This window comes from Mirounga leonina, unplaced genomic scaffold, assembly GCF_011800145.1.
Source record: "Mirounga leonina isolate KUSES-001 unplaced genomic scaffold, KU_Mleo_1.0 Mir_376, whole genome shotgun sequence".
Classification (NCBI taxonomy): Eukaryota; Metazoa; Chordata; class Mammalia; order Carnivora; family Phocidae; genus Mirounga; species Mirounga leonina.
Genome location: NW_023270718.1, coordinates 4,790,954 through 4,799,951, shown reverse-complemented (window position 1 = coordinate 4,799,951; position 8,998 = coordinate 4,790,954). Strand labels below are relative to the sequence as shown.

General features: G+C 57.0%; 1 protein-coding gene across 3 annotated transcripts in view; it reads right to left on the bottom strand.

Moving 5' to 3' along the window:
- TRPM4 (transient receptor potential cation channel subfamily M member 4) overlaps nt 1-6,872 on the bottom strand; it is a 37,076-nt gene extending 30,204 nt beyond the window's left edge. For all 3 annotated transcript variants that reach the window (XM_034986962.1, XM_034986963.1, XM_034986964.1), the window contains exons 1-5: nt 6,749-6,872; nt 6,384-6,451; nt 1,303-1,477; nt 871-1,051; nt 524-687 (exon numbers count right to left, since the gene is read on the bottom strand). In XM_034986962.1, coding sequence (XP_034842853.1) covers nt 524-687; nt 871-1,051; nt 1,303-1,477; nt 6,384-6,451; nt 6,749-6,772 — 612 coding nt within the window. In that variant the 5' untranslated portion in view covers nt 6,773-6,872. The remainder of the gene's footprint in view (nt 1-523; nt 688-870; nt 1,052-1,302; nt 1,478-6,383; nt 6,452-6,748) is intronic.
- Nucleotides 6,873-8,998: the final 2,126 nt, after the last annotated feature.

The window sequence follows — 8,998 nt, the reverse complement described above, 5'->3', positions numbered from 1 at the left end:
CCAGACCCCCAGACCTCCTCCCTCAGACCCAGGAGTCCTACCCCCAGCGCCCTCCTCCCTTAGACTCAGAAGTTCAGGCCCCCAGCCCCTCCTCCCTCAGACCCAGGAATCCAGGCCCTCAGCCGGTCCTCCCTCAGCCCCAGGAGTTCAGACCCTCAGCCCCTCCTCCCCCAGACCCAGGAGTCCAGGCCCCCAACGCCTCCTCCCTCAGACCCAGGAGTCCAGACTCCCAGCCGCCTCCTCCCTCAGACCCAGGGGTCTAGACTCCCAGCCGCCTCCTCCCTCAGACCCAGGAGTCCTACCCCCAGCGCCCTCCTCCCTCAGACCCAGGGGTCCAGGCCCCCAGCTTTCCTGCCTCAGACCCAAGAGTCAAGGCCCTCAGACCCAGGAGTCCAGACGCCCAGCCCCTCCTCCCTCAGACAAGGGGTCCAGACCCCCAGCCCCTCCTCCCTCAGACCCAGGGGTCCGGGCCCCCAGACCCAGGATTCCCAGCCCCCTCCTTTTCCAAGGCTCTGGGTCCCACCTTGGGGTTGGTGAGGGTGTCTCTGTTCCGAACCACGCCCCAGGGGACCATGCCCATGGCTACCACTTTGGTGCCCCCAGTGCTGGCCGTCTGGTGGTCTCGCACAGCCACACCAACATGCCGGCCAATGCCCCTGTGCAGCCCCCCGGTGACAATCCAGGCCCCTACAGAGACACAGAGCGTGATGGTGAGGTCCAGAGACCTGGGTGTGTAGGGACAGAGAGCGAGAAGAGACGGTGAGACCAACACCCGGTCAGAGCTGGGGGGAGACCGCATCCCAGAGAAGTGGGGGAGATGGGCAGGGGCCCGGGCTCAGGGGGCGCAGCCAGCCACCCAACCTCAGTCACCTGTGTTCTGGGCAGCCCGCACCAGCCCGCGTCGCAGCAGGTCCTGCAGCCAGGTCTGGAGGATGGAGCCCCCTGACCCCCCCAACACTGACACCACCAGGTTCGGGGCCCGGAAGCCCCATGTGCGGGTGACCAGATTATAAACGGTAGCTGGATCCGTGCGGTCAGAGAGCCGGAGGAACTGTGGATACACAGGAGGGGACACGGGGAAGGGGATGAAGACGGAGAAGGGGACAGAGACCCAGAGAAAAGGGGACAGACTTGGAAAAGACAGGGGTGGAGGGAGAGAGATTCGGGGAGAGGAGAAGACAGGGATGGGCAAATGGGGAGGTAGCATTCAGCTGCAGCACCCCCAGACTCCGCCTCGGGGAGCCCCTGGCGCATGCAGCCCCGCTCGCCGACCCCAGCCCTGCCCAGACGTGCAGGCCTCACGTTGCTGGCCTTGCGGCTGGCGCCCAGGAAATCCAGGTCCCCGTAGGCGTCAGTGGGCTTCTCCGTGGTATGCAAGTCACTGTCCCACACGGTCACCACGGCTGCCCCAAAGGCATCCTCCACAGCCACTGACGGGTGGGAGCTCCGGGGACGCCCGCACTGGCACAGGGCTCCTCTGGGGATGAGGGGGGAGGGGAGCATGAACCCCAGGGGTTCCCCCCTCCCCCGACCCTAAGGCTCCTGTAGAAGCGCCCACACTTCTGCATGTGCCCCCCCCCGCCCCCAGTTTGACGCGTAGCCCATGCTGACCCTGGCGCTGCCCCTCGGGTGGGAGGGAGCCACGGGGGTTCAAGGAAGCTGGAGCAGGGAGGGGACAGGGCCCCACCCTCATGGAGGCCCGCGTTCCAGAAGCGCCAGCAGCCATCAGGGGCCGGCCCGGCTGCCCCCAGTCCAAACAGACGAGATTCCACGAAAAGGAAAATCCAGAGTGTTTCAGAGAGCACCCAGAGGCGGGGGCAGCTGTGGGACTTTGGGCTTCACCTCCCTGAGCCCCCATTTCCTCCTCAGATCAAGACAAGGGTAACACAGCCATCTTCAGGGAAATCACAGGGTGCGTTCTGAAATGAGGGCTGCATACCAGGCTCGGGCGGAGAAACCACTCCAGCCCAAGGCCACACAGAGCTTTAAATAACCTTGCCTTTTCCAGTTCTCCTGATTACTGTCAAGGAGGCTTTGCTGGGCGCTTTCTTAAAGTTTATTTATTTAAGTAATCTCTACACCCCAACGTGGGGCTCAAACCCACAGCCCAGAGATCTAGAGCCGCCTGCTCACTCCGACTGAGCCAGCCAGGCGCCCCGCTACTCTTTTTTTTAAGAGAGAAGCAGGCCTCAGGCTCAGAACATTGGGCTGCCAACAATGTCCAGTTAGAAGGGAAATGCCTTCATTTGCTTCTCATTGTGATGGTCTTTTATGGCTTGTTTCTTTCTCTAGGAAGTTTTTTCATTTATGGTAATCATAGACAAAACTTTTTTTCCCCTTAAATGTACAAGGAGCCCTTGCATCCCTTAAATAAATGGACAAGTGATGGGCCTCTGAGTTTTAAAGAGCAAGCAACATGGGTTTGGGGAATGAAGAATTTACTTGAAAATGTATCTACGTCTCTTTAGTCTCTGATTCCAGAAGGGATTTCAGATACTGGAGGAGACCTGAATTTACGTAAGCCGAGTGAGCCTTAACTTAAGGACCAGTTTCACAGAATAATACCACCGGTGGTACATGGATTTGTTAAAAGTTGTAAAGACACTGAAAGAATGGCCATCAATCCACACCCAGGATGAACAGAATACACTCAGCCCCTCTCCTGGCCCAGTGACTACAGTGAGGGGCACATCCTTCCTCATTTCTGAGTCCACCTCCAGGGAGCTGGCATGTCTCAGTTTACCCTCTTGATCCTTTCACCTATCTCAACCCCATCCCTGGACCCCCTCATTACCTTCCATCTACTTTCCACTAGTCCTTGTAGATAAAACTTCCTCATGGAATGTTCCAGAACCTAAGGTGTCTAATCTAATCGACCTTAGCCACATGTGGCTCTTTACATTTAAATAAATTAAAAGTAAATACAATTACAGGGGCGCCTGGGTGGCTCAGTTGGTTAAGCGACTGCCTTCGGCTCAGGTCATGATCCTGGAGTCCCGGGATCGAGTCCCGCATCGGGCTCCCTGCTCGGCAGGGAGTCTGCTTCTCCCTCTGACCCTCCTCCCTCTCATGCTCTCTGTCTCTCATTCTCTCTGTCTCAAATAAATAAATAAAATCTTTAAAAAAATAAAATAAAATAAATAAAAAATAAAACTAAATACAATTACAAAATTCAGTTCCTAGGTTGCTCTGGTCACATTTCAAGTGCTCCAGAGCCACAATATGGTAGCCAGTGGCCGCCATATTGAATATGGATATAGAACATTTCTCCTGTTGCAGAAAGTTCTGGTGGACAGAACTGGCAGACTCCCCACTCTGCACTTCTTACCTCCTACTTTCCTTCCTCTGTGTGGCCGCTGAAGCTGAAATTGTTCCCGATAATATCAGCAATGACCAGCATATCCCCGAACACAATGGCCTCTATTCAGGTCTCGCATGATTATCACAAAATGGCACCGGTCACAGCACAAAGACTGATGCTAAAAAATTTTTTCCTTCCCTTGGCAGGGCACACCGCTCCCCTGGCTGCCTTGTCCCTGCCACACGGGTGGCTTTTCTCTTTCTCTGTGCCTCCCTCCAGTGAGGTGTTCCCAGAGCCCCAGACCACGTGGTTTCCCTGCATGGGTCTCAAACTTGATGCCCCAGGGGCCAAGCAAATAATTTAAGGGAAAGAAGCATCAGGTGGAGGAGCGCCTGGGTGACTCAGTCGGTTAAGCATCTGCCTTCCCTTTGGCTCAGGGCATGATCTCAGAGTCCTGGGATCGAGCCCCGCTCCCCGCCCAGCTTCTCCCTCCACCCCCCGCCCCAGCCCGCTGGTGTTCTCTCTCAAATACATAAATAAAATCTTTAAAAGAAAAAAAGAGGGCGCCTGGGTGGCTCAGTTGGTTAAGCGACTGCCTTCGGCTCAGGTCGTGATCCTGGAGTCCCTGGATCGAGTCCCGCATCGGGCTCCCTGCTCAGCAGGGAGTCTGCTTCTCCCTCTGATCCTCCCCCTTCTCATGCTCTCTCTCTCTGTCTCATTCTCTCTCTCAAATAAATAAATAAAATCTTAAAAAAAAAAAGAAAAAAAAGAAGCATCAGGTGGAAATCTGCGGATGTGCTGGAGACTGTGGTGACTTGTGAGGTGGCATGTTTGTTTTGAGGCATTCAGAGACAGGTTTTTTTTTTTTTTAAGATTTTATTTATTTATTTGCGAGAGAGAGAACGAGAGACAGAGAGCAGGAGAGGGAGGAGGGTCAGAGGGAGAAGCAGACTCCCCACCGAGCAGGGAGCTCGATGCAGGACTTGATCCCGGGACTCCAGGATCATGACCTGAGCCGAAGGCAGACACTTAACCATCTAAGCCACCCAGGTGCCCCCAGAGACAGGTTTTTAAAAATACTCTTCCGGGGACGCCTGGGTGGCTCAGTCAGTTGAGCGTCTGCCTTTGGCTCGGGTCGTGATCCCAGGATCCTGGGATCGATCCCCGCATTGGGCTCCCTGCTCCGCAGGAAGCCTGCTTCTCCCTCTCCCTCTGCCCCTGCCCCTGCTTGTGCTCTCTCTCTCTCAAATAAATAAAATCTTTAAAAATAAAAAACAATGAAAAATAAAAATACTCTTCCATGCAAAAAAAAAAAGGCCATACAGTTGCCAGGGCACCTTCCCCGACTTTACACATTCTCCCCCCGGACATTTCACCTCCTTCCACAGTTTCAGTTACCATCTACAACTAAGACTTCTCGAATGCGGGACAGAAGTCCTGGACCCAGGTCTGCAGCATCCCCTAGTTCCCTCCAAGTCCCCTAATACCTGAAGGCCCACGCTAAGCTTGGCAACATTCCCCAGACCTGCTCATCCTCCTGGATTCCCTGTCTTGGGGACAACCCCACTGTCTCTCAGGTCCCAGACCAGATGTCCAGGAGCCATCCTCCCCCCTCCTACTCCCCTCTTACTCCTCAAATCCAGCAGTCCCCAAGCTCCTGTCCCTGTCCCCACCCTGTGTCCCCACAGGGGTGGCCTGGCTCAGGCCTCTTCCCGTCCCACTCAGACCCCAGCCCAGCCTCTTCCGAGGCTTCTCGAACTCTGATTCATCCTCACACAACCCCCAAAGGCTCTTTCCACACCCAGAGCTGATCCTGCCCCTCCCACTGCTCCCCAGCACCCCAGGGCCAAGGTCCTGGTCCACCCTCCTCCATGGAGGCCTCCTGCACCTTGAACTTTGCACATGTTCTTCCCACACCTTTGAATCCACGCTCTTCTCTCCCGGCTGCCTTCAACTGTCAAACTCCAGCTCATCCTTCAAATGCCACCTCACTGGCCCCTCCTCCTCCAGAAGGCACCAGTGACACCCTGTGTCCCCTCCCCAGCCATAGCCAGAGGCTCCTCGGGGCTCGGGCGGGGCCCCAGCTGCCCGTCTTTCAGAGCTCCCATCTCTCTGCCTTAGTCCTCTTCCCGCCAGACCAGAGGTCCCTCAACTGCCTTGGCCACACTCCCCATCAGTAAAAAGGTTTAGAGCACTCACCCCCAATAACGTCCATCTGTTTCTATTTAGACATCATTGCAAGACGTACTGCACTAGGATATGCAAGGCACACACTAAGTTAGGAATGATGACATTTCCCATGCCCCAAAGATTGTCTTGAAAACAACTTCAAAGCCAGAATCCACTGGAGAGACCGTCCCTGAAGGCCGAGAGCTCCTCAAGGTAGGCAAACACCCCACGGGACTCATGCAGGTGTCCCTGGCCACCGAGCCTGAGCACGGGGCCTCCACACAGGATCACTGCTTCCTTCCAGTGATCACTGCAGGCATTTTCCAGCGCCAGCCACGTGCTGGGCCCCATTCCAGAAATTCACAAGCAGGTACTTGTTTAAATCCTCCCAATAAATGCCCACTCAGGAGGTAGGGCCCGTCTTTATGTCCAGGGGACAGATAAGGCCCAGAGAAGTGAAATGATTTACCCAAAGCCACACAGCACCAGTCCCAGGTGACATCTGAACCCTGGCAGCGCCTGTGCTCCTGATAATTATGCTCCCTTGGGAGCAGTGAATGAGGGCTTCTTGGATGTATGAAGGAAGGAAGGAAGGAAGGAAGGAAGGAAGGAAGGAAGGAAGGAATAAAACAAACAGCCAAAACAGAGAAAGAAAGTGACGCAAAAGACGCAGAGAAGAGACACAGGGAAGGAAAGAAACAGAACGAAGCCCGGGGCTTTAACACTGACCCTGACCGAAGGGAAATTGGAAGAGTCTGCACGGACCCAAACCCTCCCAAGGGAGAGCGCCACCAGGGCACGCCCTAGGAAGTGTCCGCAGTGACGGGGGGCGGGGGACGGAGGTGGGCGGGGTCAGCGGGCCGGGGACGCTCTGGGGACGCTCCGGGGTGGATCCCAGGGGCGAACTTCTCACCCCGCATCTGTGGGGTCAACGATGAATGTCGTGCACGTCTTCTTCTTGAAGATCTTGGGGATCCAGCTCTGAGGACGGAAACAAGGGGTGGGAGGGCTCCAGCTCAGTCCTATCGGACACGGAGGCACCCACCCCGCACCCTTCCCCGGACCCAGGAGTCCAGGACCCCAGCGCCTTCCTCCCCCAGGCTCAGGACTCCCCTAGCCCCCGCTCCTATCTGTCCCCAAGGACCCAGGAGTCCGGAGACCCCCAACCTCCGGGAGCCCCCACTCCGACCCCTTCCTTCATCTGAACCAAGAATCTGGGTCTCCAGCACCCTCCTCTCTGGGAACCAGAGGCCAAGCCCGGGAGTCCGGCCGCTGTACCTGCTCCTTCTCCGGACCCACCATGCTGCCGCAGGCTCCGCAACCTACCGGGCCACCTACATTCCCTCCACCAACCCCGCTTCCAGACCCGCCCAGGACAAACCGGATCCGCCACTTCCCAGCCGGGGCGGGGCAAGGTCTGGGGGGGGGGGGGAGTCTTGCGGATGCGTAGAGCGAGAGGCGGGGCAAAGGGCCAGACGGGACGGCCAGACGGAGACCCAGAGGGGGACAGAGATCCAGAGAAGGGGGAGACAGAGATCCAGAGAAGGGGGGAACAGAAACCAAGAAAAGCGGTGTCAGAGACCAGAAAGAGACAGAAATCCAGAGAGAGGGGACAGAGATCCAGAGAAGGATGGACAAGAGACTGAGAGAGGGACAAGGAACCGGAGAGAGGGGGACAGGACCCAGAAACGGGAAGTCAGAGACCAGAGAGAGAAAAGAAACAGAGATCCAGAGAGAGGGGGACAGAAACCCAAGATGGAATGCCAGAGATAGGGAGAGGTACATTAATCCATTGGGGGGGAGGGTTGGCACAAAAACTTAAGTAGGGGGCAGAGAATGAGAAAGGGGGTGAACAGAGATTCAGGGGGTACACTGACTCAGAGAAAGAGAGAAAGAATTGGGTGGAGAGCAGATGCTCAGAGTGACAGGAAGATAGTAGAATCCTGTGGTTGGGGAACAGTGGGTGACAGAAATGAGAGAGGGACACCCATAAAGAGGGCTGGGGACCCAAAGGGCCAGGGCGATAGTGACAGGGTGAGGAGTGGGAGACAGTGACCCACAGACAGGCAGGGCCATGTGTCTCCTGCAGCTCTGACAGGGACAGCTGTGGCCTAGCTGGGTAACCTGAGCCCCCACCCCCCTCGCTGTATTTATAGCCCTGGCCTGGCCTGGTCTTCTGCCCTTGGCTCCGAGTTCCAGGGACAGGAGGTCATAGGTGTATGTACTGGAGCGAGTTCCTTCCACCCCTGTCCAGGGCCTCCATACTGCCATCCACTCTCTCAGCAAAGGCTCCCCTTCTGGGGAGAAACTCCCCAGAATCCAGTCCCCAATCCTTCCATGGCAAGGGTCTCTCCTCCTGGATGGGTGCCTCCGGCCCCCACAATTGCCTTAGGCTCCCCCCAACTCGGCCCACTAAAAGTCTAGCCATTATCTTTGCAGCTGCCAAACATGAACTTGTTGGCAGTACCAAGTCCAGTCCTTGGCCCCCACTCCTGGCCAAGTTGAGATCCCTTCACCTACCCCTTCCCCAGCTGGGAGGAGGAGGAACAGGAGGGGAGGGGCAGGCGGGGACTGACCCAGAATAACTCAGGGCTGAAAGTAAATTTAGCCACAGAGAGGGGAGGAGAGAGACCCTATTGGCTGGGAGGTGGGGAGGGAGGGCCAGAGGGGGGGTGAGGGGGCTCCTGAGACTGCCTCTGAGGGGTGTCCAGCAGTGAGGGCTGGAGAAAGGCAGCCAGGCAGAGGCAGCGGGGAGCACAGCAAGGGAACGACACAGGCAGAAAGAACCAGAAGGACCCCAAAAGGGGCAAGGACCCCAACACTTATCCGGCTGGAGCCGGCCCTGGGAGAAGCTCTGCTGCCTGTCCGTCCCCATGGGCCACCGTGGGCCATGGCTGCACACTTCTCTCCTCTGGGCTGCCATGGTCAGCCTGCTCCTCCCCCCCGCCATGACCCAGCAGCTGAGAGGGGCCGGGCCGGGCCCCAGCAACTGGAACAACAATGCAGGAGTCGTGGGGCCCTCAGAGGATGTGCCAGGCGAGTTTGGCCACCCCAGGCACAGCCACCGAGGCCACAGAGATGAGAATGAGGATGTCTCCAGGGAATACAGTCACGGGCTCCGAGACCACAGGTACCAAGACCACGAGGTCAGAGAAGAGAATATCCCTGATGGAGAGGTCTTCACGGAGCATGCTTGGCAGGCCCGTGGGCCCAGAGGCCATGGGAACGAAGATGTGGATGATTCAGACGAGCACGGGCACCACTTCCCCAGCCACAGAAGCCACAGCCATCAGGATGAGGATGAGGATGAAGTTGAGTCCAGCAAGTATCGCCATCATAGCATCAGGCATATGCATGGAGGCCACGGAGAAGAGGACGATGAAGAGGAAGAGGAAGGGGTGGTCTCCACAGAGTATGGACACCAGGCCCACAGGCACCAAGGCCACAGGAGGGAAGAGGATGAAGATGACTCAGATGAATATCCACATCATGTCCCCAGCCACGGACACCAAGGCCATGGAGAAGAAG